General features: G+C 39.3%; 1 protein-coding gene across 1 annotated transcript in view; it reads left to right on the forward strand.

Moving 5' to 3' along the window:
• bckdk (branched chain ketoacid dehydrogenase kinase) overlaps positions 1-17097 on the forward strand; it is a 30668-nt gene continuing 13571 nt past the window's right edge. The window contains exons 1-4 of the mRNA XM_062049017.1: positions 1-411; positions 12205-12273; positions 12341-12451; positions 14733-14780. Coding sequence (XP_061905001.1) covers positions 163-411; positions 12205-12273; positions 12341-12451; positions 14733-14780 — 477 coding nt within the window. The 5' untranslated portion in view covers positions 1-162. The remainder of the gene's footprint in view (positions 412-12204; positions 12274-12340; positions 12452-14732; positions 14781-17097) is intronic.

A 17097-nucleotide genomic window follows, 5' to 3' on the forward strand; every position in this document is an offset into this window, starting at 1 on the left:
TCTTCAGTCCTCCTGTGGTCCCCATTGACCAATGGTTAGCGACACCCCCTACGTACTGTAACCGCGGCGGACGTGCCTTTGTGCCGACCCTGATGGCCTCATAGCGGCCGGCCGAATCACCCACCCGACGGGCGTAATACCGCCGCTGGCCTCGCCGTCCTGATGCGCCCGGGACTCGCCGGACTCGCCGCGGAGATGCTGAGCGGGGCCGTGTGCCGTGCCAGGCCGAGGCTGGGCAGCCTCCTGCTGGCGCCCGTCCCCACAATGGCAGCAGTACCACTACCAGTGATGAGCGGACGCCGACTGAGGTCCACGTCGTCCCTGCAGGGCTTCTCCGAAATGGCGAGAGAGCGCTCCAAGACGGTGACATCGTTTTACAACCAGTCAGCCATTGATACATCAGCGGAGAAGGTGAGGAGGATGTTTGCTAGCTAGCTGCCTCGCAATGACAGCCATGCTAACAGCTAGCTGCGTTCACTGACTTCACGCTAACGCTTAATAATGGCGCCGATTGAAGCGTGACGGTTAACAACATACGTCAAGAATGACCTTTTACTACATTCTACACTCGTTAAACAGTATGTGTAGTCACTGTCACGGCACATTCTACACTTTTTAAACAACGTGTACTTTCAAGTATTAAAAAACAATTTCGATTTTCAACCTCACGGATTTTTTTGAAGGGCACTGAACGCGGCACAATGTGTTCTAAGTGTTGTTGTTCCTCCTAGGGTGGACACAAAAGGTCTTGCTCATTGCTAACTTCTGGGAAACATATTAAATATTAAACCTACTTTTTACTCGAATATATTTTTCCTATTATCATCCTTATAGTCTAAGGCTGGGGATTCCAAACATGCCCTCTGCATAATAAGTTATGCAGAGGGCATTGTGATATTTTTTTAATTTTGTAAAAATGAATGCTACAAATAGACATTTGCATATGTTGAAAGACAAAATGTAGTGTCAGCTTTGTGTTGTAGGTGACCAAGTTGTTACCATTTAGTGGTCAATTGTACGGAATATGTACTTCACTGTGCAATCTACTAATAAAAGTTTCAATCAATCAAAAAAAACCCAAAGTGTACTATTATTAGTTGTTTCAGGTCTGTCCAAAGTGTGGCCAGGGGGCCATTTGCGGACCAAAGCTGGATTTTTGTTGGCTTGTGACATATTCTCGGAAAAAACAACAGTAAAATATTAAGATGTAATTAATAAATTAAAAAATCTGATATTTTGATCATAATAATAATAATGCAATGTGTCACTTATAACACAAAGCTGGCACTAAGTGTTGATATTTAGTGTCTGTAGCATTTTTATAAAAATATCAAAATACCCCATACATACTTAAACTTTTCAAATTGTGTATCAAATGTTCAGCTTTTTTCTCCTACGTCATTTTGCTTTTTTGCCCTACATTTTACCGTTTTACCAACAACATTCAAGCTGCGCGCCATAAATTGCCCCTGTGCCACACTTTGGACACCCTTGGTCTAAGGTAAATGCTTAAAGTAGAACTCCATTATATGAATTTATAGTTTTCTCTTATCTTATGGTTGACACAAAAGGTCTTGCTCATTGCTAACTTCTGGGAAAAATATTATTTGTTATAATAATGGTTAAACCTACTTTTTACTCAAATATATTTTTCCTGTTATCATCCTGATTGATTATATTACATCCGGAGATGCTTTCCTCTTCATTCACCTTAGGTGAATGGAGCCTTGGCCAGGAGGACTTGATATCATCAGATGGTATCCAGCGGTCATTGGGTGTTTCGACCCTGAACCATAACACCCTACCGCTGGTGGGCCGGCAGTGGTGGCCAAGTCACTGCCTATCTCCTCCTCCTGGCTTCCAGCTCATCTCGTCTCTCCTGCTCCATAACCAGCAAGAGGCTCTCTCTGCTGCCTCCCCCATCCTGCTAGCTGCTGTCTTTCTCTCCTTCCCTGTTATTCCCAAGGCTGTGAGCATTCTCCATACCGACTGGGCAGGGAATCCTCTGCAGCCGACCTCGACCGGGAACAACCATGCCTGCCATCCTTTTCCCCTGCAGTCATTCAAAAGGTCCTGGTATTTGGCACTTTTCCTTTCGAAGGCTTGGTCGCACCCTTCTTCCCATGGGACTGTGAGTTCTATGAGAATGATCTTCTTTGCCTCTTCAGACCACAGCACCACATCCGGTCTCAGGGTTGTCTGGACAACATGGGGGAACTGAAGCCTTCCTCCCAGGTCTACCTTCATGTCCCAAGAACGGGCCATTTGCAATAGGCTCTTCCTTGATGTTGCTGTGGTTGGTGGCTTTTCTCCCTCCCTCACAAACTGGATTGATGTTGTTCTCCCTTGTGGTTGCCGTTTCTTGCATCTCTGCTGCTCCAGGGTGTTAGCCAGTGTCATGAGCACCTTGTCATGACGCCATCTGTATCTCCCTTGGGTGAGTGCTGTTTTACACCCTGACAGGATGTGCGCCATGGTACCCTTCTGTCCGCAAAGCTTGCATAGTGGATCCTCTCTCATGCCCCATCTGTGCAAGTTTGTTGTCATACACTGATCTCAGCAAGAAAGAGATGCGGAATGGTTCCGGCTTCCATAGATCCGCCCACGTGATCTTTCTCTTGGGGAGGTCCCATTTGGTCCAGGCTCCCTGGGACGCTAGTTCCACTGCTCTGGATTTCCGACCTTCCTCTTCCAGGTTCCGTACTTCCTCCTGGATCATAGCTCTTCTTTCTCTGGGTTCTGCCTTACTCCACTGTTGGACATGGGAAGTTCCAAGACCTTGTCTTCCTGTGCATGGCGTTCCTATGATGTCACGTAGCCTCAACATGCTTTCAGCTTGTGCAACAGATGTGTCAGCTGCCCACTTGCGTCCTGATCTTGTAGTGACGCCTGCGTGTCTGACTTGTTCGTCCTGGGAGTCTCTGTATGTCATTAAGACTCTGCACTTTGCTACCTTGAATTCCTCCACCACGGATGACAAGGGAAGCTGGAGCTGTCCTGATCTTATGTAGAGGCCTACTGATGTGAAGCTTGGAGGGATTCCCAGCCATTTTCTGAGGTACTTATTGACCTTTCTCTCCACTCCTTCTACGCATGTCATAGGGATGTCATACACCGTCAACAGCCACATGAGTCTTGGTAACAGTCCATGTTGGTAGAGCCATATTTTGAATTTACCAGGGAGTCCTGATTTTTCAATCCTCCTCAGCCACTCCTCTGTCTGCTTCTCTGTACTGGTGATGTTGTTCCTGTCAGTAAGTGAGCTGTCAAACCACTTTCCAAGGCACTTTATAGGGTTCTCCTCAATCGATGGAATCACTTCTCCTTGCACTTGCAGCTTGAACCTGTTCGTCAGTTTACCTTTCCGGATAACCATGCTCCTTGATTTTTTGGGCTTAAACTTCATTCTGGACCATGTTGCCATGTGGTCCAGAACTGTTAGCACCCATCTCGCCTCCACATGGGTTGTGGTCGTCACGGTGAGATCGTCCATGTAACCTCTTATTGGGGGTTGTCGAATGCCTGATTCCATTGCTGGTCCTCTGGCTTGTTTCCCAGCAGCTGTTATGAGGAGGTTCATACCCATGATGAAGAGGATGGGGGAAATTGTGCATCCAGTTACGATTCCCTTTTCCAGGTTTTGCCACGGAGTTGTGAAATTGGCTGTTTTGAACCGTATCTGGATGCCTCCAAAGTAGCTGGTTATCATTCCCTTGATGTGCAGAGGGATGTGGTAATGGTTTAGTGCAGTGTGAATGAGGGTGTGAGGGATTGCTCCGTAGGCGTTAGCCAGATCGAGCCAGGCAACAGTCAGGTTGCCTTTGCTTGCTTTGGCCTCCCGGATCATCTGACTGAGAACTCCGGTGTGTTCCAGACATCCAGAGAAGCCTGGAATTCCACCTTTCTGGATAGAGGTGTCAACATATCCGTTCTCCGTCATGTATAAGGTCATCCTTTTTGCCAGTACAGAAAAGAAGATTTTGCCTTCTACGTTTAGAAGTGATATTGTACGGAATTGATTTATGGTTGAGGAGTTCTCTTCCTTTGGCACAAAACAGCCTTCTGCCCTCTTCCAGCATGATGGAATGGTGCCCTTTTTCCAGATCCTCCGGAACAGCATCCACAGCCTCCGAAGGAGCATCGGGCATTTCTTATACACCTTATAGGGTATACCACTGGGGCCGGGGGCAGATCCTGTTCTGGCCTTTTTCACCACCTCTTGGATTTCCTTCCAGGATGGTTCACTGATGTTGAGCTCCTTTCTTGGTTTTTCCAAGCTGTCGATGTTATGGTTGGCACCCAGGGCCTGGTTTTTGCAGGTGTCATTGTGGGTTTCCCTTAAGAACGCCTCCACATCTTCCCTCGAGCTGGTCAGCATTCCGGATTTTGCTTCACCCAGTAGTTTCCTGGTGAATCTGAAAGGGTCTTTGGTGAACTGTGCTCTTCTGTTCTCCCTCTCCTTCCTCCTCTTCCGAATGCTTTCTGCTCTACTGAGTCTACAAAGACGTTCCCGGAGTTGCCTTGTCAGATCCTTGATGCCTTCCTTTTCCTCGACTGTGGCTCTTTTGAACTGTTTGTTTAGAGTTTTAATTTCCTTCCTTAGGCGATGGATTTCTCTTTCTCTTCTGCTTGGCTGATGCGCCATTTTGGTGTTACCCTTCTTGTCCTCCATCCCAAAACGCTCCCTTGCCAGATTGTACGTTATTGTTGTGAGTGTATTGACTTTCTGTTCAGCTGTTCCTGCTAGTGTGGCTTCTAGCACTTTGTCGAGGTCTTCATCTAGTTGGTTCCATTCTTTGGTGTCACTCATCTTAGGCCACTTAATTCGTTCTCTCGCAGGGTGGGTTTGGCTCTCTGCAGAGGTATGGGGTGGATCCCACCTGAGGTCTTGAGGTGGCACAGGTGCTGAGAGATCTCCAGTGCTGTGGGGCGCTTCCTGCCTGGAGCTCTCCTGCGTCTCACCAGGTGCTACCGCTGTGCGCTGCACCTATGTCCCCCCTTTTCCACATGTGGTCCTGGCTTGGTGTATTTTAAGCCCTCTTGTGTTTTTGCAGGTCTTTCCGCAATGACACTTTACCCCCAATACCTCTCCAGTTATTGTTGTTTGGGTGAGCCGTCTCTTTGTCCGTGATCCATTCCTGGCTGTTACCGTTGTGTCCGTCCCGTTGAGTCTCTTATCCTCCCCCCCTCTCGGGCGACTCTGGGGGTATTGCTTATTGTGAATTTCCGTAGCTTGGGTTGGTGCCCTCTCGCGAGTGCTGTGCATGAGGTTGCTGGCCTCATCCACCCACGCCAGTCTTTCCTGGAGGTCATCTGTCTTTCCAGAGTCACCGAACTTCCTCGGTTGCCATCCAGGCTTTCCTGGAAGTCACTGGATTCCCAGAAATCTATGATTATATTACATCCGGAGATGCTTTCCTCTTCATTCACCTTAGGTGAATGGAGCCTTGGCCAGGAGGACTTGATATCATCAGATGGTATCCAGCGGTCATTGGGTGTTTCGACCCTGAACCATAACACCCTACCGCTGGTGGGCTGGCAGTGGTGGCCAAGTCACTGCCTATCTCCTCCTCCTGGCTTCCAGCTCATCTCGTCTCTCCTGCTTCATAACCAGCAAGAGGCTCTCTCTGCTGCCTCCCCCATCCTGCTAGCTGCTGTCTTTCTCTCCTTCCCTGTTATTCCCAAGGCTGTGAGCATTCTCCATACCGACTGGGCAGGGAATCCTCTGCAGCCGACCTCGACCGGGAACAACCATGCCTGCCATCCTTTTCCCCTGCAGTCATTCAAAAGGTCCTGGTATTTGGAACTTTTCCTTTCGAAGGCTTGGTCGCACCCTTCTTCCCATGGGACTGTGAGTTCTATGAGAATGATCTTCTTTGCCTCTTCAGACCACAGCACCACATCCGGTCTCAGGGTTGTCTGGACAACATGGGGGAACTGAAGCCTTCCTCCCAGGTCTACCTTCATGTCCCAAGAACGGGCCATTTGCAATAGGCTCTTCCTTGATGTTGCTGTGGTTGGTGGCTTTTCTCCCTCCCTCACAAACTGGATTGATGTTGTTCTCCCTTGTGGTTGCCGTTTCTTGCATCTCTGCTGCTCCAGGGTGTTAGCCAGTGTCATGAGCACCTTGTCATGACGCCATCTGTATCTCCCTTAGGCTGGGGAGTCTACCAAGGGCTGCATAATAAGTTATGCAGAGGGCATTTTGATATTTTTTTAATTTTGTAATAATGAATGCTAAAAATAGACATTTGCATATGTTGAAAGACAAAATGTAGTGTCAGCTTTGTGTTATAGGTGACCAAAGTGTACTATTATTAGTTGTTTCAGGTGTGGCCAGGGGGCCATTTGCGGACCAAAGCTGGAGTTTTGTTGGCTTGTGACCAGTGTTGGGTTAGTTACTGAAAACCAGTAACTAGTTACAATTACTAGTTACTTTATTTCAAAAGTAACTCAGTTACTAACTCAGTTACTTACACCAAAAAGTAATGCGTTACTGTGAAAAGTAACTATTTAGTTACTTCTTTTCCCCCCCCTTTTTTTAAGGCTCCCATTAATGATTGATTCTAATAATAATAATAATAATACAAATAATAATAATGCAATGTGTCACTTATAACACAAAGCTGGCACTAAGTGTTGATATTTAATGTCTTTGTAGCATTTTTATAAAAATATAAAAATACCGAATACATACTTACTTTTCAAATTGTGTATCAAATGTCCAGCTTTTTTCTCCTTCTACATCATTTTGCTTTTTGCCCTACATTTTTACCGTTTTACCATCAACAACATTCAAGCTGCGCGCCATAAATTGCCCCTGTGCCACACTTTGGACACCCTTGGTCTAAGGTAAATGCTTAAAGTAGAACTCCATTATATGAATTTATAGTTTTCTCTTATCTTATGGTTGACACAAAAGGTCTTGCTCATTGCTAACTTCTGGGAAAAATATTATTTATTATAATAATGGTTAAACCTACTTTTTACTCAAATATATTTTTCCTGTTATCATCCTTATAGTCTAAGGCTAGGGAGTCTACCAAGGGCTGCATAATAAGTTATGCAGAGGGCATTTTGATATTTTTTTAATTTTGTAATAATGAATGCTAAAAATAGACATTTGCATATGTTGGAAGACAAAATGTAGTGTCAGCTTTGTGTTGTAGGTGACCAAAGTGTACTATTATTAGTTGTTTCAGGTCTGTCCAAAGTGTGGCCAGGGGGCCATTTGCGGACCAAAGCTGGAGTTTTGTTGGCTTGTGACATATTATCGGAAAAAACAACAGTAAAATATTAAGAAAAAAGGGAAAAAGATGTAATTAATTTTAAAAAAATCTGATATTTTGATCATAATAATAATAATGCAATGTGTCGCTTATAACACGAAGCTGACACTGAGTGTTGATATTTAATGTCTTTGTAGCATTTTTATAAAAATATCAAAATACCCCATACATACTTAAACTTTTCAAATTGTGTATCAAATCAATCAATCTTTTTTCTCCTACGTCATTTTGCTTTTTTGCCCTACATATTTACCGTTTTAACAACAACAAAATTCAAGCTGCGCGCCATAAATTGCCCCTATGCCACACTTTGGACACCCTTGGTCTAAGGTAAATGCTTAAAGTAGAACTCCATTATATGAATGTATAGTTTTCTCTTATCTAATGGTTGCTTGTCTATGCAAAAACAAGGCTCATTAACCTGCAAGTCACGTGACCAAACGGTCAAGACTGCAATCTGTTTTGTGTATTTTTTTTGTTTGGCTTATGTAGCAACAAACCAGGTAAAAATCACGCACGTGATATCAAAAGTTTTTTTGTTGCGCTCGTGCTAGAACTTCCAGATGTGCATAAATCAACTGCAGCATTCTTCTACACTGAGCATGTTTTCCCTTTCTTCTACCCACTTTTTGGACAGATAATAATGCATCAATGTGATTTATTGCCAATGCACAAAAAACAATACAGTTTAATCCAGAGATTTTCATCAAATCTGTACATAAGGTTAAGCTAATAAGAATAAGGAGGACAGTCCTCGTTTCTATCATTTAGCCTTTAAACACCTTAGTAATAGATTTATGAAGTATAACCATCAATATGTAATTAAAGTGTAAACTTTGGGCTTTATTTTAAGATGTTTCACTAATATATGGCAGCATATATTAGTATTTGGATATAACATGTGTAAATAATATATTTTGGGAGAAACATGTTTGCACTATTTTGTTTATATTTTTCCATTTTATATTTATTTTTGTGTAGACGAAGCAGCATTAACAATGTGTTAGAATATATTAACTATTTATTGCTCAAGCAGCACAATTGTAGTCCTAGAAACAAGGCAGCATTTAAATGACAGAATTAAAGGAACCCCCTTTCTACAATTATAATTATTACTATTTTTAAACACCATTTATTAAAACAGTACAGTACAATTAGCCCTGAGTATGTGCTTTTACCTTCATCTTGTGCCTGATTTTAAGTCTGTGTGGTATAAAACGAATAAAACATCAATACAGTATTTGTTTTCCAACTTTTGTTGAATTGCTTTGCTTTTAGATTTTAAGGTTACAACAAACTCTGAAAATATTGATAACCAATTCATTAAATTACAAGTTGATTTAATGTTATAGGTTGCATTTAGTCATGTGACTTTTGAACAGAAGTAAACGAAGTGGTGGGTCACCAAAGCAATATGGCTACTGTGCATCAAACATAGTGCGAACTATTTGAGTATGCAAGGGGCCTAGATCTTCCCATTTTAATGCAGATGCGAGCATAAAATCAAGCTATGCAATGGCATAGATCAGGGGTGTCCAACTCGTTTTCATTGAGGGCCACATTGCAGTTATTAAAAGGGCTACTTTTAACAATGAGTAATGTATGAATATACATGTATATATATAATACATTAACAATATTTTTTTTTTTCATAAGCTGCTAAAAAAATATTTAAATATTACTTTGAAAACTGGCAGCTCAGTCATCAGAGTTTTACAGTAAAAGCAAAGTTGTTGTTTTTTACAGCATATACAAAACATTTGAATAAATGGAATGGAATGGAAAAACAATACCACTGTTTTTAGCAGTAAAATTCAAGCAACAGAACTGCCAGTTGTTTTTTTTTACCGTAAAATCTTGTTTTAATGTTTTAGCGTTTTACTGCAAATGGAAAAAAACGGTACCAAAAGTTGATTTTACCGTAAAAAACTCAGTCGGCAGAATTTAACTGTAAAATCTATTGTCAATTTTACAGTCTACATTTTAATTGATAATTTGTTTTGAAATCACAAGTCAAGCAGATATTTTATTTACTTTATTTTAAAAAAACATTTTTAATAACCCATTTATTATTTATTTATTTAATACATGATAATTTAATATTTTGATAATATATCATTTTAAAATATATGCAATTGCATGCAGTACATGATTTTTTTATGTCAAAAGGGAAATAACAAATATATATAGTAAGAAAAGATTAAGCATTTTGTTAACGCATATTATTTCCAGGCTTTCGCGGGCCACGTAAAATAATGTGGCGAGCCAGATTTGGCCCCGGGGCCTTGAGTTTGACACCTGTGGCATAGATCTATATACGTTTTCCAAAAAGATTTGCTCGCATTTGCTTTTTTTTTTTTAGACTCGTCGAGTTGATGCTGTTCAAAACACTTGTAGCAAAAATGTGTTTAAAGAATCTAGAAACAAGATATAATACAAATAATACCAACATAGTATTCTAATGGGAAATACCATCAAATGTTAAAAGTATATCGAACAAACCTTTCACTGCAAACTCATGTGTTCTTCGACTCGACCTGCTTCCCTGGACTGGAGTGCGTGCCACGTTTCTCATTGTCAGAAGAAACTTTTGTCTTTTTCGCAATTTGAATGAACCGTTCCAACAGCCTAAAACAACGCAAGCATGGGGCATTTTCCTTTTGAGAAAGGCAAAATGCCGCCCAGAACGCTATGACAAGACGCTCGCTGGCCCACCACTTCGAGCCTCACATGTTTAACGAGCCGGCAAGAGTCAGGTGACTATAACACATTTTTTAAAAAGCCTGAAAACATTGTGACTGATGCCGCAACTTTATGCTACAAATTCAGTAATTTTAGGCTACGACAATCACAAAAAAAGCCAGCGTAACCCTAGAGGGACTGTGGATTTAATATTTTTGCAGAATTTAACTCAACACAAAAAGCTCCATAGGAATTCCTGCTGAATTTAGGACACTCAGAATCTTGTTAAATTTATAATGATGCAAAATTTCAATGGGAAGTCTGCTGATTTTTAAGACGATACAAAAGCTCCATAGGAATCTTATTTTTTAAATTTAAGATCATACACGATTTCCACAATACAAAATCTCAATATGTATTCTGCTAAATTTTAATACAATACAAAAGCTCCTTTAGAATCTTGTTATGTTTAAGACATTGGAATCCTGCTGAATCCAAGACAATACAAAATATCCATAGGAATCTTGTTAAACTACGACAATAGAACATTTCCATAGGAATTCTGCTAAATTTAGGACAGTACAAAAAGCTCCATTGGAATTCTGCTGAATTTAGGATGATTGGAATCTTGTTAAATTTATGACGATACAAAATTTCCATAATACAAATTCTCAATAGGAATTCTGGTGATTTTTTAATACAATACAAAAACTCAAATTGAATCTTGTTTAATTTTAAGACAATACAACATTTCCATAGGAATTCTGCTAAATTTAGGACAGTACAAAAAGCTCCATTGGAATTCTGCTGAATTTAGGATAATTGGAATCTTGTTAAATTTATGACGATACAAAATTTCCATAATACAAATTCTCAATAGGAATTCTGGTGATTTTTTAATTCAATACAAAAACTCAAATTGAATCTTGTTTAATTTTAAGACAATACAACATTTCCATAGAAATTCTGCTGAATTTAGGACAGTGCAAAAAGCTCCATTGGAATTCTTGCTGAATTTAGGATGATTGGAATCTTGTTAAATTTATGACGATACAAAATCTCCATAATACAAATTTTTAATAGGAATTCTGGTGATTTTTTTAATACAATGCAAAACATTAGATTGAATATTGTTCAATTTTAAGACAATACAACATTTCAATAGGAATCCTGTTGAGTTTAAAGGCCTACTGAAATGAATTTTTTTATTTAAACGGGGATAGCAGATCCATTCTATGTGTCATACTTGATCATTTCGCGATATTGCCATATTTTTGCTGAAAGGATTTAGTATAGAACAACGACGATAAATTTCGCAACTTTTGGTCTCTGATTAAAAAAAAGCCTTGCCCCTACCGGAAGTAGCGTGACGACACCGGAGGAAGGACTGCTCATATTTTCCTATTGTTTACACCAGCAGCGAGAGAGATTCGGACCGAGAAAGCGACGATTACCCCATTAATTTGAGCGAGGATGAAAGATTCGTGGATGAGGAACGTTAGAGTGAAGGACTAGAATGCAGTGCAAGACATATCTTTTTTCGCTCTGACCGTAACTTAGGTACAAGCTGGCTCATTGGATTCCACACTCTCTCCTTTTTCTATTGTGGATCACGGATTTGTATTTTAAACCCCCTCGGATACTATATCCTCTTGAAAATGAGAGTCGAGAACGCGAAATGGACATTCACAGTGACTTTTATCTCCACGACAATACATCGACGAAACACTTTAGCTACGGAGCTAACGTGATAGCATCGTGCTTAACTGCATATAGAAACAAAATAAATAAATCCCTGACTGGAAGGATAGACAGAAGATCAACAATACAATTAAACCAGGGACATGTAAATACACGGTTAATGCTTTCCAGCCTGGCGAAGCTTAAAAATGCTGTTGCTAACGACGCCATTGAAGCTAACTTAGCTACGGGAAATTTAAAATTGCACTTTATAAGTTAAACCGGCCGTATTGGCATGTGTTGCAATGTTAAGATTTCATCATTGATATATAAACTATCAGACTGCGTGGTCAGTAGTAGTGGCTTTCAGTAGGCCTTTAAGTAATACAGGAATCGTGTGTTAAGTTTAAGACAGTACAAAATGTCCATAAAAATCCGGTTGAATTTAATACAATACCACATTTATGTAGGAATTCTACCGAGTTTAGGACAATCTATCGAAATCTTGTTAAATATGGTCGATTTGTTCATTGCATCGATGTGTGTCTTCCAGGCTTCAGTGCGACTCATGCTGGCGACACTGTTGTATTCTGGCAAGTCCCCGGATGGACACCACATCCTGGTAAATATACCCAGTGAAAATGTCATTCACGTGTGCGAACGGGCTCCTGACATGCGTCTGATCCCAGAGCAGCGCCAAGTACCTGCACAAAGAGCTCCCCGTGCGCATCGCCCACCGCATCAAAGGCTTCCGCAGCCTGCCTTTCATTATCGTCTGCAACCCCACCATCCTGCAAGTGGTAAGGACAGAATGCGCACACCATCACAGGACAATTAGGTACACCAGATCAAAATTCGATACCTCTTGTTTAGTTTACCCCAGGGTGGTGATGTTCTATTCATAAGTAGGCCACAGTGTGAGCGAGTCATGGTTGAACTTTGGATCACTTTTTAGCAAAGCTATCTTTGTTGTTTCTGGTTGCTATGCAACCCTCTGTGTGTCTATCCTCATAATCCATCATTTATGTTTACGTGTATCTATTAAATATTTATCCGTTAGCTTAGGCCTTACGTGCCAAGGCCAAACTGGTAAACATTTTTCAAAGTTTTACTTTTTTGTGTAAATGTACAGTTTGTGCATTAACACATTGAATTTGATTATATTATATTGTATTGTAATATTTAATTTTATTATGCATGTTAAAATGTATTCAATGAATCATACATGATATACATTTTTAAATGTATGCTTATACGAGGGCAGTCAAATTTAACCAGTTAACGCATGTGATTAGTCACCAAAAAGTATTGCATTAATCATTTATTATTTATATATTTGAAACGCATATGCTCCTTTACTTTAACTCTGGATTTCATTACCATTATCAAGTTTGGAGCAAAAAATATGTATATTTGTTAAAACATTTTAAAAATGTTTTGTGTATGACATTTGGACAATACAATTACATTTGTATCAAAAAAAAAAATAAAAAAAAAAATGTATATACCGTATTTTTCGGAGTATAAGTCGAGTATAAGTCGCACCGGCCGAAAATGCATAATAAAGAAGGAAAAAAACATATAAGTCGCACTGAAGTATAAGTCGCATTTTTTGAGGAAATGTATTTGATAAAAGCCAACACCAAGAAAAGTCATTTGAAAGGCAATTTAAAATAAATAAAAAATAGTGAACAACAGGCTGAATAAGTGTACGTTATATGAGGCATAAATAACCAACTGAGAACGTGCCTGGTATGTTAACGTAACATATTATGGTAAGAGTCATTCAAATAACTATAACATATAGAACATGCTATACGTTTACCAAACAATCTGTCACTCCTAATCGCTAAATCCCATGAAATCTTATACGTCTAGTCTCTTACGTGAATGAGCTAAATAATATTATTTGATATTTTACGGTAATGTGTTAATAATTTCACACATAAGTCGCTCCTGAGTATAAGTCGCACCCCCGGGCCAAACTATGAAAAAAACTGCGACTTATAGTCTGAAAAAAAGAAAAAAAATGTGTATGTATATATATATATATATATATATATATATATATATATATATATATATATATATATATATATATATATATATATACTGTATATACATATACATATATATATATATATATATATATATATATATATATATATATACTGTATATACATATACATATATATATTTTTAAGTTAATTTAAATTATGCAAGCAAGTAATTTACTGTGATTAATAATGATTAATCACAATTTAAAAGTGTGTTTTTCCTGATTAAAAATGTATCATTTCACAGCACTATTTTATTAAAATGTTATAAAATACATTTTGTACATCCAATGATGCATTTAAACATGGTCGTATTAAAAATAGGGACAAAATCAAATAAAAGCAATACAAAAACAATGTGGATTTTAATGGATAAATTACATTACATACAGTATATACTTTATGTAAATAGAAAATATATTTCGAAACATTTTTTTTATATTTCTACAATATTTGATGAAAGACAATGTAACCCGTCAAAGTATATAAAGACCGCAATTTGCAAACCTTTTAAATACATTTTTATAACCGTTTATTTTCTCGGTGCTCGTGTTCATTCTTGTCTATGCGTCACAACGGTTTATGGGATGAAAGTCATGATGAAACCATCCGAGAAAGGCGACTTGCGAAACAAGAATGTGTGTGTGCATGTTCATCTGTTTTGTTTTGTGATTGTTGTTTTTTTTCCACAGGGAACAAACTGTTTTTGTACCCTTCATAAGCAACGTGTGGCTTGAGCTTGTCTTTTCCCTTTTTTTTTTGGAGGGGGATGAACTTTCCCCCACATTCCTTGTTCCCGTGCTCTACAATGGCCACCTCTTTGTGCTCACTAAGAACGCTAAACTACAAAGTGTGATATTAATGTTTTTTGAAATGTGAAAGGAATACGAGAGAACAGGGAGGAACTTGTGGGGACTTTTTGTTGCGTGCGAGTGAGAAAAATGTGCTCGACGTGTCCAATGAGGCCTAAAGAGAGGCTCTCTGCTGCCGTCACAACAATAACTGGAGACTCTCCTTCTTCTAGCATGAACTCTACATCAGAGCCTACCACATGCTCAGCGACTTTCCCTCTGTGAGTACACACACACACACACACACATGCAGAGGAGATCAGGGCAAGTTCAAGTTCCCCATACCGAGAACCTCAGGTGTCGATTCTTAGAAAGATTTTCTTACATTGGCATAGCCAAGTGAGCTGCAGCGCTGACATGCTAGGTCAGCATATTTGCGGAAGGAAAAAAATGAAACCAGACCACCTCTGTAGCTGGTTGACTTGGTGAGCAGAGCTCCAGGCTGCAGATTAAAATGTGTAGCGAAGCTTGCTTTACGTCATTGTATACATTTTTGCTAAATGGGGTGCCCAAACTTTTTCCACTGAGGGCCTAAAGAGAGGTTCTCTGCTGCCATGACAACTCAAAGAAGGCGGGGGGCCATATTGGTAGTTTTCACCTTCAAAACTAGTACAATAAATAGATTTTATGTAAACGAACTAGAAAATGAATTTTTGTTAGAAATTTCATGCAAACGCTGAATATCCAAAGCCGAATTGGAACGCTAACAGTTAGCACGCTGGCCAGATAGTGTCAAGTAGGGCTGCAACAACTAATCGATTAAAATCGATTATAAAAATAGTTGGCGATTAATTTAGTCATCGATTCGTTGGATCTATGCTTTGCGCATGCGAAGATGCTACTTTTTATTTATTTTTATTTTTTTAATAAACCTTTATTTATAAACTGCAACATTTACAAACAACTGAGAAACAATAATCAAAATAAGTATGGTGCCAGTATGCTGGTTTTTTTTTCAATAAAATACTGGAAAGGATAGAAATGTAGTTTGTCTCTTTTATCCGATTATACATCGATTAATCGAAGTAATAATCGACAGATTAATCAATTATCAAATTACTTGTTAGTTGCAGCCCTAGTGTCAAGTCACAAAAAAATGAGTAAAATGAGCTAAAAGAAGCTACCTTGCGAGCAGTTCTGCGCTAACTTGCTAACAATAGCATGCTCACAGTTATCATTAGTGAAGATCCAAAATATGACACCTGTTAAATTAGCACAAAAAAAGCTGGCATGCTAATGTTAAAATTGCTAACTGCAACATGCACCAGGTACCAAAATATATTACTCTGAAGTGTGTACATGAAACATTTGTTTAAAATGCTAGCATGCTAATGTTAGCATGCATCAAATACCAAAATATGACTGGGGTCTATAGCTACCGTATTTTTCGGAATATAAGTCGCAGTTTTTTTCATAGTTTGGCCGGGGGTGGGACTTATACTCAGGAGCGACTTATGTGTGAAATTATTAACACATTACGGTAAAATGTCAAATAATATTTAGCTCATTCACGTAAGAGACTACACGTATAAGATTTCATGGGATTTAGCGATTAGGAGTGACAGATTGTTTGGTAAACGTATAGCATGTTCTATATGTTATAGCAGACCTGGGCAAATTAAGGCCCGGGGGCCACATGCGGCCCGTTGAGCTTTTCAATCTGGCCCGCCGGACATTCCTAAATAATTTTTTTAGATCTTTAAGATGGAAACTGTAACTGCCATTATGATGTGCAGTCATGTTTTCTAATGACCGTAAGTCTTGAACTATACAAAGTATTTCAATGGTTGGAATCTGCGCTTTTGGATGATATACCAGTTACTATGGTAATCTAATTAGTTACTATGGTCATCTAATTAGTTACTATGGTAATCTACGTCACAGCAGCTCAGACGAGGCACCAAGCAGTGTGGGCGGGAAGCGTTTCCACAGACTTGGAAGGAGATTTTCACAACAAAGTTCTAAAGCTTAGTGATATATCAGATTGTACGTGGGTTTATTTTGTACCCTTCACGTTCATATTTCACCGTTTGGTGCATTTTTGTCGCGTTTCACTTGATTGTAAAATATGTCGATCGAAAGGGGGTATGACATTCATATTTTGTCAATATTCAGTGTTTTATCGTTAATAGAAAAATGTAAAATTCCATTACGTTTTTTAAGGCGGTCTGTCATAATGTTTTTAGCATTGAATTAGACATTATTGTGAGGTTTTGTATTAATGTTCCTAAAAATAGATATACCGGCCCCCAGACACGTGTTTTTCTCTAAATGTGGCCCCCGAGTCAAAATAATTGCCCAGGCCTGTGTTATAGTTATTTGAATGACTCTTACCATAATATGTTACGTTAACATACCAGGTACGTTCTCAGTTGGTTATTTATGCCTCATATAACGTACACTTATTCAGCCTGTTGTTCACTATTCTTTATTTATTTTAAATCGCCTTTCAAATGTCTATTCTTGGTGTTGGGTTTTATCAAATACATTTCCCCAAAAAATGCGACTTATACTCCAGTGCGACTTATATATGTTTTT

This window comes from Entelurus aequoreus, linkage group LG05 (assembly GCF_033978785.1).
Source record: "Entelurus aequoreus isolate RoL-2023_Sb linkage group LG05, RoL_Eaeq_v1.1, whole genome shotgun sequence".
In the NCBI taxonomy this organism is placed as follows: domain Eukaryota; kingdom Metazoa; phylum Chordata; class Actinopteri; order Syngnathiformes; family Syngnathidae; genus Entelurus; species Entelurus aequoreus.